The sequence below is a fragment of the Electrona antarctica genome (genome assembly GCF_951216825.1).
Source record: "Electrona antarctica genome assembly, chromosome: 6".
Taxonomy (NCBI): domain Eukaryota; kingdom Metazoa; phylum Chordata; class Actinopteri; order Myctophiformes; family Myctophidae; genus Electrona; species Electrona antarctica.
The window spans coordinates 9,920,012-9,939,219 of NC_136811.1; the positions used below are offsets into that span (position 1 = coordinate 9,920,012).

At 43.8% G+C, this 19,208-nt stretch overlaps 1 protein-coding gene across 4 annotated transcripts in view; it reads right to left on the reverse strand.

The window, feature by feature from the left end:
• The window catches only part of osbpl3b (oxysterol binding protein-like 3b), a 152,906-nt gene that overhangs the window by 52,023 nt on the left and 81,675 nt on the right, over window positions 1-19,208 (reverse strand). For all 4 annotated transcript variants that reach the window (XM_079504542.1, XM_079504540.1, XM_079504541.1 and 1 more), the window contains 4 exons: window positions 18,079-18,202; window positions 13,240-13,343; window positions 9,450-9,548; window positions 7,604-7,766 (listed from right to left, as the gene is read on the reverse strand). In XM_079504542.1, the coding sequence (XP_079360668.1) occupies window positions 7,604-7,766; window positions 9,450-9,548; window positions 13,240-13,343; window positions 18,079-18,202 (490 nt within the window). The remainder of the gene's footprint in view (window positions 1-7,603; window positions 7,767-9,449; window positions 9,549-13,239; window positions 13,344-18,078; window positions 18,203-19,208) is intronic.

Below are 19,208 nucleotides of genomic sequence, written 5' to 3' on the forward strand. Positions count from 1 at the left end.
TATGCTAGACTTATGCTAGACTATCTGCCAGCTAGATTTATGCTAGACTTATGCTAGACTATCTGCCAGCTAGATTTATGCTAGATTTATGCTAGACTATCTGCCAGCTAGATTTATGCTAGATTTATGCTAGACTATCTGCCAGCTAGATTTATGCTAGACTTATGCTAGACTATCTGCCAGCTAGATGTATGCTAGACTTATGCTAGACTATCTGCCAGCTAGACTTATGCTAGACTATCTGCCAGCTAGACTTATGCTAGACTATCTGCCAGCTAGACTTATGCTAGACTATCTGCCAGCTGGACTTATGCTAGACTATCTGCCAGCTAGACTTATGCTAGACTATCTGCCAGCTAGATTTATGCTAGACTTATGCTAGACTATCTGCCAGCTAGATTTATGCTAGACTTATGCTAGACTATCTGCCAGCTAGACTTATGCTAGACTATCTGCCAGCTAGACTTATGCTAGACTATCTGCCAGCTAGACTTATGCTAGATTTATGCTAGACTATCTGCCAGCTAGATTTATGCTAGATTTATGCTAGACTATCTGCCAGCTAGACTTATGCTAGACTTATGCTAGACTATCTGCCAGCTAAACTTATGCTAGACTATCTGCCAGCTAGACTTATGATAGACTATCTGCTAGCTAGATTTATGATAGACTTATGCTAGACTATCTGCCAGCTAGACTTATGATAGACTGTCTGCCAGCTAGACTTATGATAGACTGTCTGCCAGCTAGACTTATGCTAGACTATCTGCCAGCTAGACTTATGATAGACTATCTGCCAGCTAGACTTATGCTAGACTATCTGCCAGCTAGACTTATGATAGACTATCTGCCAGCTAGACTTATGCTAGACTATCTGCCAGCTAGACTTATGCTAGACTTATGCTAGACTATCTGCCAGCTAGACTTATGCTAGACTATCTGCCAGCTAGACTTATGCTAGACTTATGCTAGACTTATGCTAGATTTATGCTAGACTATCTGCCAGCTAGATTTATGATAGACTTATGCTAGACTATCTGACAGCTAGATTTATGCTAGACTATCTGCCAGCTAGACTTATGATAGACTATCTGCCAGCTAGACTTATGATAGACTGTCTGCCAGCTAGACTTATGATAGACTGTCTGCCAGCTAGACTTATGATAGACTATCTGCCAGCTAGACTTATGATAGACTATCTGACAGCTAGACTTATGATAGACTGTCTGCCAGCTAGACTTATGATAGACTGTCTGCCAGCTAGACTTATGATAGACTATCTGCCAGCTAGACTTATGATAGACTATCTGCCAGCTAGACTTATGCTAGACCATACATGGGCAACTGGAGGCCCGGGGGCCACATGCGGCCCCCACCATCACGTAATGCGGCCCTCAGGTTAATATCCAAACATTGATATATTAGATTTCAGCTAATAACTAGTATTAAAATGTGATTGTCTTTTTTTTATGCCCAATGTATTTGTATTTCGTTCATAAAGTTCATTTGAAATTAAATAAAAATGGCAAAAAAAAAACCTTCAACTCAAATATAGCAAAAATAGCCGATCTACAAGCTCAAAGCTACAAGCTTTTGAGCTTGTAGCTTTTGAGCCGGCACTAGCACTCTGTTTCCAACAATTTGTAGAACAATATGTGGAATTATGATGTTTAGTTATTATCATTATAGCGCCACCAGGAGGCCGACTTTTGTAAAACACATTTTTTGATATTACTCCTCCAGATTCTGTCCAAAAATCTCACAAATCGTTACACAGTATCTCTATGGTCATGTGCTCAAGTCGGATCTGTCTGATATTTCATATTCCATCCTAATTGGCTATAATTGGCTTTCACAGTTTGCAAGATTGCCCCGTTTTGAACAATAGCCTCAAATCATGAACGCAGCATGCAATTTACGTGAAATCTTTCACACATTTTCTTACTAGGCTGAGGAATATATCCCACCCTTTTCACATTGGCCTGTTATAGCGCCACCAACAGGTTGATTTTTGCAAAACACATTTTTGGAACAAAATGCCTCAAATCATCCAATTGCCATCAAAGGCGTATGAAGAAATGGCAATCGGTACACATGATCTCTGTAGTCATGTGATCAAGACGAGTCTGTTGGATTTCTCAAATTGTACACTGATTGGCTAAGATTGCCTTCCAAAGTTTTCAGGAGTGGCCCGTTTTGTACAAAATGCTGCACATGTCCTGCTCATCCAGAATTCTATCCTCAGAGATGCTATGAGTGATCTGGCTCTGCATTTCCTCAACAAAACAAAAAACATCCTCCTAAACATTTTGCCAAACATCACACACACTCCTATCCTCCTGGTGGAGACCTGTGCCCGGAAGGGCACTTTTTCTAGTTATATGTATATTCATTTATACTGCATATGCCAATAATAAATACAGTCAATAAAGTTACAACTGGCCTGGGCCATGGCTTAATGGTCCAGGCACCTTGGCTGGTAATCCAGTCTGGCAGTGTGCCGCGGGTTCGACTCCCGATCCCGACAGCCTTTACTGCATGTCACTCCCCCATCTCTCTCCCCATTTCCTGTCAGCCTACTGTCTGTCCCTCCATAAAAAATATAAAATAAAAGGCGAAAGCCACAAAAAAAAAAAAACATAAAAAAATAAAGTTACAACTATAGCAACTTCCTTACAGTCCTTACAGTCACCATACTTTCAAAACTTATCAGAAATATCAGAAGTAGTCCCTTATCGGTTGCCCTATACATTTTCCTATGAGTCACTGCCCCTCGCCAGTCGCCACCCACATCCATCACAGAAATACTAATAATCAGCTTAAAGCTGAAGGAAAGTGAAGAATCTGCTTCTTCAATCTTCACTCCCCATGCCATTATGCCCCTGATGATGGAGGGCATGTCCACAGCAGTCTTCACTGAGTTATAGACTTCACAGAAATGCAAATAAACTGATTAATTTCGGGAGTTATAAAAATTCAGCTTCCTCACTCCCTTCGTATGCTAATTAAATGGTCAATTCCCAGGTGCAAGTTGAGATGGATTGGTTAACCTACTGAGGAATAAATTGGGACGGACGGACGGACAGACAGACAGACAGACAGACAGACAGACAGACAGACAGACAGACAGACAGACAGACAGACAGACAGACAGACAGACAGACAGACAGACACTTCTGTAGTAGGATTGGACAGGCTCTTCAATGATACAATATACAAGAATTTCAATGGTATAAGATACAACGCTACAAGTATAGTAACAACAGAAATGTTATTGAACAAAATGTATCAAACTTTCTGAAGGAGAACATCCCCCTCAAAAAGAAAAAGACATCCTGACAACTACTGCACTACTGTCAATTTGTTCTTTTTGCTGTGTGACTGGAATGACATTTTGCCTCCTACCTCTCTCTCTCTCTCTCTCTCTGCAAGAGATAATTACACCTCTGATCACGGCAATTATCACACTGCGACACTACCCTGCCCGAGAGCCAATCGTTCGTGTTATCGGATTAATTGCAATACTGATGCACCATGTCACTGCTTTGCATTGAGTCCATCAGCCATCTGAAGCCTCAGAATTTATAATGGGGGGGACATCATTATATCATGCAAAGTTTGTTTCAAGATGTGCGCAGGCATCTGGGATTTTGACATTTTAGCTTTGCTGAGAAAGGCAGAGATTGCATCTGGAGACTGGAAGCCGCTTTGTGGTTGTGTGTGTCTATAGGGCAGTCACAATTATTGTCTCCACCAGGCCTCTTTCAGATTTCTCAGACTCCATCCTGATTGGCTAAGATTGGCTTCCAAAGTTCGCAGGAGTGCTCAATTTCAAACAGAATGCTGCAAATCATGAACACATCGTGTGATTTCCGCACATTCCCACTAAGCCAAGGAAGAAATGCCACGTGAACATTTTCAACTCAGCCTCATGGTGGCGCTATAACTGGCCGAAAAGTGTTTTTACCTCCAACTTTGCCTGGAATCTTTCACATCTGCTCTTTATAGCGCCACCAGGAGGCCGACATAATGTAAAACACATTTTCTAATATTACTCCTTCAGATTTTATCCAAATTTCACGCAAATCGGTACACATGCTCTCCATAGTCATGTGATCAAGACGGGTTTATTTGATTTCTAATAATCCACCCTCATTGGCTACGATTGGCTTCTAAACTTTTCAGGAGTAGCCCGTAGATTTGTTCCCGTTTTGTACAAATCGCCACAACTACTCAACGCAGCGTCCGATTGTGGTGAAACTGTGCATGCATATTCCCACTAGGCTTTGGAAGAAATGCCACTTGACAGTTTTCAAATCAGCCTCATGGTGGCGCTACAACAGGCCAAGCCGCGTCACACACACACACACACACACACACACACACACACACACACACACACACACACACACACACACACACACACACACACACACACACACACACACACACACACACACACACACACACACACACACACACACACACACACACACACACACACGTTTATATTGCTCCTAAACATTTTGCCAAACATCACACAGTGGTGGCCGAACGGATAGCGGAGCGGTCTTGATACCGGAAGGTCGCCAGTTCGAATCCGCGGTCCGACACGTTAAAATTACCACCGCTGAAGTGCCCTTGAACAAGGCATTGAACCACTACGATGAAATGTGTTCTATGAGCAGGGCCTGGCTGGAAACAAGTTCTTGAGCTTAGCCCAGATACCCTGGGTAAATATAGTAATCATTTCATTTCACACACACACACACACTCCTATCCTCCTGGTGGAGACCTGTGCCCAGAAGGGCACTTTTTCTAGTTACATATCAATTTACAATTTAGGCATTTAGCAGACGCTCTTAATCCAGCTCTTAATATCGTCCCATAGCAATTATTTGAGCTAGTCACAATTGTTTCTGCATAATCATTAGAATAGTTTTCATTCATCAGTATAAAAACAGCTGGGATAAAAGTTAACATTTAGGGCCAAAAATGGCAAAGTTCACAACGTGTCGTGGGCTTGGAAAACGGTTACTTTTTCTATGTTTGAAACTATAAAATGATTAAACATATGACCTGTTTTGGCCATATATTTATTGTGATTGTTGGTACTGGTGGTCATTTATTTGTATGTTTCAGTAATAGGCTTTGTATATTAGATATAGATAAGATAGTTGTCATATCTTTCCTAGCAAAAACACAATTTAATCATGAATCGCAATTATCTGAATTAATGACAGCTGATTCTGAACTCAATTGTCATTGATGGTGACAGCCGGCCACGTGTCACTCTGCGTGCGCTGCGTTCAGGGATGCTGTTCTCCTGCAAAGATCAGATCTCTAAGTTTTACGAGCAGAAAACATCTCACTTAACCCATTTAGGCCTGACCTCAAAATTTAAAAAAAATCTTCTAAATCCTCCAGTTTTCTGAAATAAATATTTTCACGATTAAAAAAAAAAATAGCAGATCTACAAGCTCATAGCGCGCCACTCGGTGGCGCGCTATGAGCTTGTAGTTCTGCTATTTTTCTGCTATTTTTCAATAGCTAAAGTATAACGTAATGCTTAAAACACCAAAAGGGGTTCCCGCCCAAAATGGGTTAACCCATTTAGACTTGAGGACGATTCTACAAATGTCTTTTAAATCATGATCATCAGTGGTGCTCAACCTTTTTCATGTCAAGGTCCCCCAGAATTATCTGTATTTGGCTGCGACCCCCATCTGAAAATATCCAGGGACCCCCCCCCCCCCCAGAAGCAAAGATTTGAGTTAAAAACGTTCGCTCTGAAAGAATATATATATTCAAAGATTTGCCCCACAATTTTACGATTTTTCAAAAATAGCAGACCTACAAGCTCGTAGTGCGGCACTACGAGCTTGTAGATCGGCTATTTTTCAATAGCTAAAGTATAACATAGTGCTTAGAACACTAAAAAGGGGTTCCCGCCCAACATGGGTTAACAACGCTGCCAAGGGAAATGTTGACATGGCACGTTCCCAGAGTTTTAATGAGCAACAACTGTGACAAATCTACCAGTAATTAACAGCTTCTCCCATGGCTCCTGCACATCGATAACACAAACGTACGCACGCTATTTTACTTGCAAATGCGACAGCGTGACTAAGTGGGGTACAGGGATAGGCGAGGGTGGACTTCGATTGCCCTGATAGATGTCGCACAGACGCCAGCTTGAGAGTTTATTCCCTTATGTATTTATTTATTTTTGCGTTGAATAATGTATCCCCATTCCCCACCCACCACCCAGCATGTCACATACATCATGTAAAAGTGACTGCACCCTTTGCGTTGGTGACTCATCGTGTTGACGAAAAAAGTGCTACATTTTTTTTAACTATTTATTTTAGAGCGTTTCTGCGTCACTGAGTTCAGGGACAAGAACGCTGGGAAGGAAAAGGGGAGAGAGAGAGAGAGAGAGAGAGAGAGAGAGAGAGAGAGAGAGAGAGAGAGAGAGAGAGACACAGCGAGAGAGAGAGACACAGAGAGAGAGAGAGAGAGAGAGAGAGAGAGAGAGAGAGGCGATGTCGTGATGACATATAGCTCTTGAGGCATCAGGATTCTAACTCGGAATCCTATCCTTCTATTATGAGGACAGGTGAAAATCTCTTCCTGTTCTGTGTCTCCGGAAAACACGGGTTAAAAACTCCTCGCTACCGTTTCCAAACTATATACCCCTCAATAACCCCAAAACACTTTCCAGGAGGAGCAAAACATGCTTAATGTATACTCATCGTACTGTGGTGTCGTGTGCCGAAAATAGCCGATCTACAAGCTCACAAACCGTCGCATTGTGACGTGTTGCATAAGCTTGTAGATGCCTTTCCGGTGTATAGTTAGTTAGTTAGTTAGTTAGTTAGTTAGTTAGTTAGGTGTATAAAGCAGCCTTTAGCGAGATTTATTGTATTAACCTATTACGATCCTGAGACCAGATTCTACAAAATGTCTTCCAAATCCTGACAGTTTTCTGAAAAACGTATCAGTCGTGCATTGGTGCTCAAACCTTTTCATGTCAACAATATGTTGTTCCAGGGACCCCCCAGAACCAAATATTTGAGTTAAAAACATTAGCTGGGAAGGAATACTGTATATATTCAAAGATTAGCGCCACTTTTTTTCCTCAAAAATAGCAGATCTACTATGAGCTTGTAGATCTGCTATTGTTTCAACAGCTAAAGAAGTTTAAAATAATGGTTAAAGGTGGTTTAAAGCTATAAGGTGACACAGACGTGTCCAACAGGAAGCACGCAAAATATCCAGAAATTCTACAGGTGCTGGTCAAAAATATATACGTACAATGAAAAGGAAGGGACGTCCACACACCGCTTTCTCTGCTCCCAGGAACATTCTTTATTGAACAACGTTTCGACCCTTGTGGGTCTTCGTCAGGCATGACGACGGTCACCTGACGAAGACCCGCAAGGGTCGAAACGTTGTTCAATAAAGAATTTTCCTGGGAGCAGAGAAAACGGTGTTTGGACACTTCCTTTTCATTGACACAGACGTGTCCTCACTCTTCAGGTCTAAATGAGGTTAAAGAATAAACTAAACTGAAATGAAAGCGAGCGGTTGGTTCACTCACTGTTGGTGGCGACGCGGCAGAAGTCTTCCTGCAGCTTGGTCACGTCGACAGAGAAGTCCATGGACTCCAGACGGGGGCTGCAGTCGTTCCCCAGGGCGGCCGAGGACAGGTTGGGGTTGGAAGCGTGGAGACGCATGGAGCCAGAGGAGATGCAGCTAGGAACCTATACGAGAGAAGGAATGCAGTGAAGAGAAGCTCCTAAGACAAAGTATAGAGCGTGTATGTGCGAGAGTGCGTGCGTGAGTGCGTGCGTGTTTTTGTGATTTGACCAGTGGTGGAAAGTAACTAAGTAGATTTACTTAGGTACCATACTTAATTACTGTCATGCCCCCTTAACCCATTTAGACCTGAGGACGCATCTGTGTCATATTATAGCTTTTAACCCATTTTGGTGTTTTAACTAAGCATTATGTTATACTTTAGCTATTGAAAAATAGCAGATCTACAAGCTCATAGCGTGCCACCGAGTGGCGCGCTATGAACTTGTAGGTCTGCTATTTTTGAAAAATCGTAAAAATGCGGCACAAATCTTAGAATATATATTCTTTCAGAGCGAACGTTTTTTTTTTATTTCGACGTCAGGCCTGAATGGGTTAACTCATTTTGGGCGGGAACCCTTTTTGGTGTTTTAAGCATTATGTTATACTTTAGCTATTGAAAAATAGCAGATCTACAAGCTACGAGCTTGTAGCCTAGTCTGCTATTTTTGAAAAATCGTGAAAATGCGGCACAAAATTATATTCTTTCAAAGCGAACGTTTTTAACTCAAATCTTTGCTTCTGGGAGGGGGTCCCTGTAACAACATATTTTCAGATTCAGGGGGCCAATTACATATATTTTTGGGGGTCCTTGACATGAAAATGTTAAAAAAACAGGGTTCAAACTGTTACAGAAGGGGGTTCGTATGTTGTGTCGTATGTTGTGCCCATGTGTCATAAGTTCATGTATTGTCCATGTCTTGTTTTTTCTGCTTAATAAAAAATATTGAAACACGAAAAAACAGGTCAGGAATCGTCCTCAGGTCTAAATGGGTTAATTCATTGATGAGTTTTGCTTTCAGAATGGGGTCACAGCTCCTATCCCTCCCGTGTTCATCCTGTACGTATGAATGCACGTCCTGTGAGAGAGAGCCACCCTTCTTCTTCTGTCCGCTCCCATTGCATTTCGGACAATTCCTGCTCTTTCCTGTAATGGTTTAATTTCAAACCACCCGCAGTTTATTACAGACCGCCCGGCGCCCGCACTGCATCAAAACTGAAGTACCGTCTAGTCCTGCAAAATGTCCACTGGGAATTAGGGACCCAACTATAATTGCTATAAACCGAAATATAATGAGAGAGAGACAGAGAGAAAGAGATAGACACAGAGAGAGAGAGAGAGGGCCATTACAATACCAAATGTAATTTGTCTATTAAATTACTGTATGTTCCAATGCCAGCAACACAATCAAATTGTTAATCGCAATTATTTGAATGATGGCCTGTTCTGACATCACAACACTCCATATTTGGACATGGCTGACACGGAACTCCATATATAGGAATAAAGGGACGCAGAGAGATAGATACGGAAATCTCCATATATGGGCATAAAAGGGACACAGACAGATGGGTGCAAACGGGTACAACAGGTATTGCATAGCCGGGTGGGGCATGGAATCTCCAACGTCCATCGTTCACTACTAGGGTTCATGCTCTGAGAGTTATTCTGGATGCATTTAACATAAACTTAAATCTCCAAGTCAGTGCCAGGTGTTTTATGCGAGTCCGGTTGTATCCATCCGTCTCTAAATAAAATATAAACATCCATGTCATCTGATCTACACAAGACCATGCATGCCGTTTACCTGGAGAGTGTTTTTGGCATCTTTGTTGTAGTTCTTGGACGAGCGCCATTTCCTTGGAAGCCTTTTATGATCCTTCTTGGGGCTGTCGAACGCAGAGGCCTAGAGAGTAGGAGAAGAGTGGGAGGAGGAAGAGAGAGAATTGTTGCTCAGACTGACAGTCAGGTGATACGTTCTCTATATTCACGAGGGTCTGTCTGGAATTGACAAGAAAATGAGATGGAAACAATACTTTATCTTCAGTATTTCATTGTCTAAATCTTTTCCAGGACCTCATTCGTGTTACGGGATACGCGTTTGTGGTCAAGTGTAATCTACTGAAGCATTGTGTTACCTTTAATGTGACAGGTCGCGTAGAACCCTTTTCATCCAGGAAAAGAGCCTGACTGTCACCTTTAATCAAAACCCACATCTCAGGAACGCTCCACTGCCAAGTATGAGGCCAATTTGCAACGCGCTATATAAAATGTCAGAATGTACAGACAGCGCTGTAGTGTGAGGCAGTGACAATCAGTGTGGGCTGGGAAGCTGGTGAAGTGTCTCCTAGAAGGGTCCTTGAGTGTGTGTGCGTGCGTGCGTGCGTGCGTGCGTGCGTGCGTGCGTGCGTGCGTGTGGCTCATAACCTAAACGTCTAACATCAAGGGATTTCCCTTTGGATTTGTGGTTAAGATGTTGGCTTTCCTTGCGGGAGACCAGGGTATGAATCCAGGGTGTTACAATGGTGCCGTGACCTGCATAGGGTTTCCCCGTGGGGGAGGAGGTCAAAGGGGGGAGTGAGTGTAGCAGAGTGGCTCACAGCCTCACAGCCTCAGTCTGAGGGCCTAAAAGTCTAATTTACAATTTTACAATTTAGGCATTTAGCAGACGCTCTTAATCCAGAGCGATTTACATCAAGCAATAACAAAAGCATGGCATACATCACATATATAAAAAGTAGTTATCATGAATCATGCGTAAACTAAGAACGTAACAGTGGAGTATCTATGTTAACTATACATACTATACTATATAATATATTATACATGTGTACTATAAAGTGCTATGACTACATAAAGTGCAGTTCTAGAGCTGTCTACGTAACAAGCTATAAGTCTGTTTAAAATACTATCTAAGTCTACATAATGTGCTATCTAAGGGGCTAGGTGGAGTCTGAAGAGGTGGGTTTTCAGACTACGGCGGAAGATTGGGAGTGAGGCTGCAGTTCTGACTGTGATGGGAAGTGCATTCCATAGTTTTGGAGCCAGAAGGGAGAAGAGTTTGGGACGTGTGGAGCGTTGTCCCGGTGTTTTTAGTGAAGGTACCTAATATCTTCCCCGAGTCAAAGGGATGTATCCCTTTGGCTTATAGTGGTCAAGATGTTGGCTTTCCATACGGGAATCCTGGGTGTTACATCATGTGCGTGCATGTGTCAGAGTGCTAGGAGAGGGACAGCAGGAGGTGACAGTAAATGGTAAATGGTGCATTTATATAGCGCCTTTATCCAAGGTGCTTTGCATAGATTGTGCATCACATTCACCCATTCACGCACACATTCGGAGCCGGTTCCATCGTTTTTTTTATTAACGGTTCCCCAAACGGTTCTCAATTCTCATCAGTCGCCATTTATCTCCGCTGTGTCTGTGCATGCATGCAAGCAGAGCCTGGGGTGACGTCACCCCACCTACATGAGTGAGTGGGGTTGGGTCGGCGAGGATACCGCTGTTCTGTGCATTCAGCGACCGGTCACCGCCACGAAGCGAGCGGGACAGTATGTCGAAGAGATCTCCAAAGTGTGGTTAACAGAGAGGGAAATGACTCTGAGGCTGAGCACGCAAAGTGCAATAAATGCGATGCCATAGTTCCCTGCAAAGGTTGTTGCAACTTGTACCAGTTTCACGTCCACATTGAGGAAACATCTCAAAATCAATATGCCTGCCCTACACGAGTCCACAACTCACGAGATTAATCTAGGCACATCGTGTTTGAGAGCCTGCGGAAAGCCGTGCCCGCACTCCCCACAGCTCCACTACAGCCGGCGGGGGACGAGGATGATGCAAGGCTGGTTCACTTTCCCCAGGCTAGTAACGTTAGAAAATAAAAACTACTAACGTCTACAGAGCTTTTCATTAGGCGTATTGTACAACTGTTGTTAATGGTGTTAATTTAGAACGCCAATGACTCGACATCTTTCTGTCTGATTGTTTATGAATCACGTTAACTATAGAGCCAAATCAATTCGTCTGCACTTATTCTTACAACTTATAAGCAACTCAACTGCTTTTGATTTGTCTCTAAATTAATCGCGTGACTGTTGAGAGCCCAGCCTTTAGGTGCATATATACCTCCATAGATTGATTATAGCCTAGAGTTCAATACAAGGTCTGCTAAGAGGATTTTATAATCCAAGAAAGCACTATGGCTTGTTTCCATTAGGGTAACTGGGGACCTTCATATTAATTTAATCTGAACATTAAAGACACAACATTTGTCACCACACCAACAATATAATTATTGCAATGTGTACTGTATATTTAATATAGGCCTACAGTACAAATTGCAATATACAGTACAAATTGCAACAATTATATTGTTGTGGTGGCTAGCTGGTGGTGGTGGTGGTGGTGAAGTTTAAATAATAGTGCCACCTCATAATTGTGCACTTTCAATAATTGAATGTGTGTTTATTATGTACTTGGTTAGGTTAGTTATAATATAAGCATAATCTATGTCAGAAAAAAAGGGGGAAAAATAATATTAGGAACCGTTAAGGGAACCGCTAGGAACCGTAACCGTTAAGAGGGATCCGGTAAGGATCCGGAACCGTTAAAATCCTAACGAATCCCAACCCTAGTCAGCGTAGGTGACACTAACCTGTAAGGCCAGGATAGAAGGAGTCAGAGGAGGTGACACTAACCTGTAAGGCCAGGATAGAAGGAGTCAGAGGAGGTGACACTAACCTGTAAGGCCAGGATAGAAGGAGTCAGAGGAGGTGACACTAACCTGTAAGGCCAGGATAGAAGGAGTCAGAGGAGGTGACACTAACCTGTAAGGCCAGGATAGGAGTCAGAGTAGGTGACGGTACTGACCTGTAAGGCCAGGATAGAAGGAGTCAGAGTAGGTGACGGTACTGACCTGTAAGGCCTGGATAGAAGGAGTCAGAGGAGGTGACACTAACCTGTAAGGCCTGGATAGAAGGAGTCAGAGTAGGTGACTGTACTGACCTGTAAGGCCTGGATAGAAGGAGTCAGAGTAGGTGACGGTACTGACCTGTAAGGCCAGGATAGAAGGAGTCAGAGGAGGTGACGGTACTGACCTGTAAGGCCTGGATAGAAGGAGTCAGAGTAGGTGACGGTGCTGACCTGTAAGGCCTGGATAGAAGGAGTCATAGGAGGTGACACTAACCTGTAAGGCCTGGATAGAAGGAGTCAGAGGAGGTGACGGTGCTGACCTGTAAGGCCTGGATAGAAGGAGTCAGAGGAGGTGACGGTGCTGACCTGTAAGGCCTGGATAGAAGGAGTCAGAGGAGGTGACGGTGCTGACCTGTAAGGCCTGGATAGAAGGAGTCAGAGGAGGTGACGGTACTGACCTGTAAGGCCTGGATAGAAGGAGTCAGAGTAGGTGCGGTGCTGACCTGTAAGGCCTGGATAGAAGGAGTCAGAGGAGGTGACGGTACTGACCTGTAAGGCCTGGATAGAAGGAGTCAGAGGAGGTGACGGTACTGACCTGTAAGGCCTGGATAGAAGGAGTCAGAGTAGGTGCGGTGCTGACCTGTAAGGCCTGGATAGAAGGAGTCAGAGTAGGTGACGGTACTGACCTGTAAGGCCTGGATAGAAGGAGCAGAGTAGGTGCGGTGGAGGACCTCCATGCTCTGCAGCAGGTGCGTGAGGTCCACCAGGTAGGACTCGCACGCCGACAGGTCTGTGGAGACAAGAGGACAGGCAGCCGATACAGTTCAATACGTTACTGTGTCCCCTGTGTGACCACGAAGAATATCATAAGATTTGAGCGAACGCAGCCGCCATTATGGTCAGGCTGCATCAGTACTATCATGACACTGTGCATGTCTATTGAGGAAGGAGGCCTCTTAAACAGTCACAACTCGCTGAATTCTCAACCAATTTCCAAGTAGTTTGTTTTTTACAAATGCCAGACACATTAGTTATGTTATGATACAGGATACTTCATACCAAAATCATATACCAAAATACTTTATCTTACATAGATAAAGTAATTCTGTCTACAGTATAATGCACAAAAGGTGCGTGTGTGTGTGCGCATGCGACGCGTGTCTGAGACACAGATCCCTGATGTCATCAATATGATGCTATCATAGTACTAACTGATATAATAGATTGATCTCGTACTACACTGATAATGGGTACTGTGCTAAGTACTGCAGTCTGACAACGGGTAAAACGGGTATTGCCGAGGCGTAGCCTATGCGTTCCCAGTAGCATCATACCTAACAGGCATTAATCAGCCTAGTAGTTATAAACATACAGTTAAAATACACAATGGGTTCTATTTTCATCCATGCTAAACTCCTTATCCTTAAAACATTTTTGAATAGTTTAAACAAATAGCCAATCAAGATTCGTTTTAACCCACCACGCATGTCGGCGATTCCTAACCCGCAGCACCAATATGGGCGGTGATGTTGATGTATTGCGACGGTGGCCAATGCCGTGTCGTACTACGTACAGTAGCCTGTGTTATGACATAAAACACCTTGAACCACTTCATTTGCAGTTGATGGACTTCAAAGAGTATGCTGTATGCACTATACACAGCATAAGCAGGAAATCTCAAGGGCATCCATCCTGTTGGCCTGGCCAGCGAGTGGCTTTTGATCTGTGCGGCGTTTCACCATCTCTCTCTCCCTTTGATGTACTGCATCTTTCCACTGAACGCATCCCATAAAAGCACACATGTACAGTTGGAGGCCATCGATATTGTCCTTTTCTTTTTGCTGAGGTTTGCGTGATCTGCGCAAAAGGACAGTTAACCCATTTTGGGCGGGAACCCCTTTTGGTGTTTTAAACATTATGTTATAATTTAGCTATTGAAAAATAGCAGATCTACAAGCTACGAGCTTGTAGGTCTGCTATTTTTGAAAAATCGTGAAAATATTTATTTCAGAAAACTGGAGGATTTAGAAGGATTTTTTTAAATGTTGAGGTCAGGCCTAAATGGGTCAAATGATAAGGGACAATATCGGTGGCACCCAACTGTATGCATAAACAGTTCAACAGCAGCAGGCCATTACTGGACCCTTCAAACATAGAGAACATGGGGGCGGCGGTGGCTCAGGGGTAGAGTGACCGGACGGGGGGGTTCAAACATAGAGAACATGGGGGCGGCGGTGGCTCAGGGGTAGAGTGACCGGACGGGGGGGTTCAAACATAGAGAACATGGGGGGGCGGTGGCTCAGGGGTAGAGTGACCGGACGGGGGGGTTCAAACATAGAGAACATGGGGGGGCGGTGGCTCAGGGGTAGAGTGACCGGACGGGGGGGTTCAAACATAGAGAACATGGGGGGGCGGTGGCTCAGGGGTAGAGTGACCGGACGGGGGGGTTCAAACATAGAGAACATGGGGGGGCGGTGGCTCAGGGGTAGAGTGACCGGACGGGGGGGGGTTCCCAGTTCCAACATAGAGAACATGGGGGCGGCGGTGGCTCAGGGTAGAGTGACCGGATGGGGGGGTTAGAGAACATGGGGGCGGCGGTGGCTCAGGGTAGAGTGACCGGATGGGGGGGTTCCCAGACATGGGGGCGGCGGTGGCTCAGGGGTAGAGTGACCGGATGGGGGGGTTCCCAGACATGGGGGCGGCGGTGGCTCAGGGGTAGAGTGACCGGATGGGGGGGTTCCCAGACATGGGGGCGGCGGTGGCTCAGGGGTAGAGTGACCGGATGGGGGGGTTCCCAGTTCGAACCCGGGCTCCCCCAGAGTTAGTGTCGAAGTGTCTTCGAGTAAGACTCTGAACCCCTAATTGCTCCCGATGTGCAGGTTGGTGCCTTGACTGGTTTCCTCCGGCATCGGTGTGTGAATGTGTGTGAATGTGTGTGAATGTAATGGGTGAATGGATTGCACAATCTCTGTAAAGCGCCTTGGATAAAGGCGCTATAAAAATGCACCATTTACCATTTATAGACAGTGGACTTCCACCTTGATTTCAGTGTCTCAACCTCTTAAGCTCTATACTGTTGTACTTTATAGCAAAAAATAGCGAAAATAACCGGTCTCCAAGCTTACAATGCATGCTTGTGTTGCCTTTTTTTAATTTGTTTGAATGTTTTTTATTTGTATTTGTATTTGACCGGTGCTAACCGTGACTGTGTGTTTGGGTGTCTAGTAACACCTTGCTTGCCCGGACCTATTTAATCCATTTAATCCATGTGCCCATCGTTTATAGCGCCCGGACCACTTTTACCGGCGCACCGGAAGTTGGTGTGCATGTCTGTGTAGCAGCTAACAATAACCACACCACTCTAGAGTCGATCGACAACAACGGGAGGTAAGAATAAATCTATCGCGACTAGCGACTGGACCGCGGAGCGCCGTCTAACACAGGATCTTTTTTCAGAATTAGACGGGATGATTTAGATCAGGAGTTATGATCGTTTTAAGATTTTCGTTTTCGTCAGCTAAACAGGCAGGGAACATTTTCGATGACGTGTCACTGTTTGACATGTGATCGGATTGGGCAACAAGCGCTCCTAGGCTGTGGAGCGAAGCGATCGGTTTTGATATCATTAATCTCCGTCCTATTTATCAATCTCCGGCTTGGGCACTTGACCATGACCTTGAACTTGACGGAGATCTCCGCCCCGGGCCTCCATGGTGTTAACAGTGGTGGAGAATGCAAGATAGTACCTAAAGTACCGTACTAAAAGTAGAAATACAAAATCTTTTGAAAATAGCAGATCTATCAAGCTCACAATGTGAGCTTGTACTGTAGATCAGCTATTTTCAAATGGTCAAAATGTAGTGGAGTAAAAAAAAAGAGTAGAAGTAAAAGTACAAATACCTCAATTGTACTTAAGTAAATGTACTTAGTTGCGTCCCACCACTGACTGTGCTATACTGTACATCATCATCATATTTCATACACAAAAGCAAAACAGTTCAAATGTATGTCAACTTGTGAGGTTCAAGACTTGTCCATGAAAATGTCTTTGTCGCTACACTCAATGAATGCTAAGTAATACACGATGACGCGTCAATGTAGTCACCGTTACTGGGAAGTCGGAGGTCAAGAATTTCGACAGAAAAGGGAATTAGGTTCTCAAGAAGAGGAAGTGTACCAAATTGCCTGGTTGAGCCATGATAATTAGGAAATGTGTCGATGTGTCTGCTCAGTCAGAAATGTTACAACTCTGTAACCTATATCAGTTAAATAATCATGATAAAAGGCTCACTTCACATATACATGCAGCCATCCCTCACGAGTGTGATTTTTACATACAGTAAAAATGCCTATAATGCCATGCTCAAAATAGAGCATGTTTTGACATCTATGAGAATGGTGGTACTGTACAAATGGGGACTATACTGTAGCACAATAAATGCAATAGCATTGATGATTTTGTAGTTTGTTTTCCACTTCAGTTTAAAAACTACAGCAGGGTAAAAACATGGCAGACTACATAACTACTACAATTTAGGCATTTAGCAGACGCCCTTAATCCAAAGCGATTTACAGAAAGCAAGAACAAAACACATGGCAATACATCAAATACCTACAAAATAGTCATCAAGAATCATCTAAGCTAAGAACCTAACATCTGTCTAACAGTAGAGCTGTTGCCCCCGCAACCAGACTGCGGACAAGCGGTTGAAGATGGATGGATGGCTGGATAGAAAACAAGCATAAAACCAGCCCCTCGCTACAGTGTGATAATGAAGGTCCCAGGGCTCTGAGAATCACCGGTATGTGTGCAGAGTCAGAGAGTACATCGAACCACTTCATCTCAACAATCCCATTTGGATGTTGGCCGGCGGCCAGTGTGTCTCGCAAGTCTTTCTCCTTCTCTGCCCGTAGGTTCCTGTCTAAAATATAACCTAAAGCTAACCTTGCGTCACCACCAGACCTTCCACACCTTGTTTTTGTCCCCCCCTGTTTAGTCTCGCCAGTCGTTACGAGTTAGAATAAAAGATGGATAGAACAAACAAACTATTCCACAATGTAGGCCTACTTAAAGAAACTTGTCGGATTCATAAAGGCCTTTATTGGGTACAGTATGTACCCTGAAATTATGATGCCCTTGATCGTGGGGAATTATGTTGGTTCCGGAAGGTTGTTCCGGCCTGATGACTACAAACCAGTGACTACAATTTTTTTTAACTCTAAATTTTTATTCCATGATTTAGTAGCCCATTTTTTTTTTCACCCAGTGCCAATTATCTAATGTAATCCTGGGCTCTACACTCCCTCTGCCAACCTACCGAGAGCAACGGACTGACCTCATGCTTCCTTCTATGCATGAGGAGCCCAAGCCTCTTTTCACCTGACAGGGGGGGAGTTTCCCTGTTTGGACAGTGCGTGGAAGGAACACGTTATTCCCACAGTGACTACATGTGACTACAACATGACGCAAGTTCTTTCCGCTCCCGACCGGATCAGAAACCCTGAAAAATGGTAATGCTTCTCACCTTCGGAGCACTTGTCCATGTCATCCGAATACTGCAGCCAGGCGGCTACCTTAGCCTGACTGTTGCAGCTCCCAGGGAAGCTTCCCGCGCCGTGAACAGATGGCTGCCTGGCGAGAGACATGCGCTGCAATCGACAGGGAACACACAGAGAAGGTCAATTCAGTAACAGCCCGTCTCTGCCTCTTACAGAGAAACGCCAGCAAAAAGGTCTGACCTTGGAAGAAAATGTACGGTAGATAAAAGATGAACGTGTCAGAAAAAGGCAAGAGTAAACAACATAACCTTCGACATGAACGCGTGTCCACTTAACACCTATGATGCTAAAAACGTGTATACACGTCCTCTCAATTAAAACCACGGGGTGCCTCGGACGTGTATACCATAGAGCAGGTGTGGGCAACTGGCGGCCCGCGGGCCCTTACCTTCACTTAATGCGGCCTGCATGTTAATATCAGAATACTGATATAGTATTGATTTCAGCTGTTACAATTCCAAACCCGCTTGAATTACTTCATGACTAGTATGACTAGTACTTAATGACTATAGTATTAAAATGTTATTGTCTTTTCATAAAGTTAACATAACTATAACTACCGGTAAATGCATTTGAAATTCAATAAAAAGGTTACCTTTCAGGATTCCAAAAAAAAAAAATTCAATTCAAATATAGCAAAAATAGCCTATTTGTGCGAAGACAGTAATATATGGCCCTAGGGAGTGAGTGTGGAAATATAGTGGCCCTCTCCATCGTCAAAGTTGCCCACCCCTGCCATAGAGTAATAAAAAGGATAGAGACAGAACCGGAGCGACCCATTTCAAACCTCCTACAGTAGGAATGTGTTTATCCCATGTGTTTAGACCTGATTAAACCAATGTGATTGCAATTTGGATAAGCAAAATAAGACCTCTAGTTTCTAGTCTATTATAGTTAATAGCATTCATCCGGTGTCCCAGGTTCAAATGAACGCGTACGCCCGACTCTGATGAAGGTCATATGCTGAAATAACCTAATAAAAGAGGTCGTCCAAGTTGCACAACGTGGCTGGAATCCTTCTTTTGTCAATTATTGTAAAATGATGTAATTCGTGCCAGCCAAGTCTATGTTTGTTTAGGGTCAATTGTGATGTAAT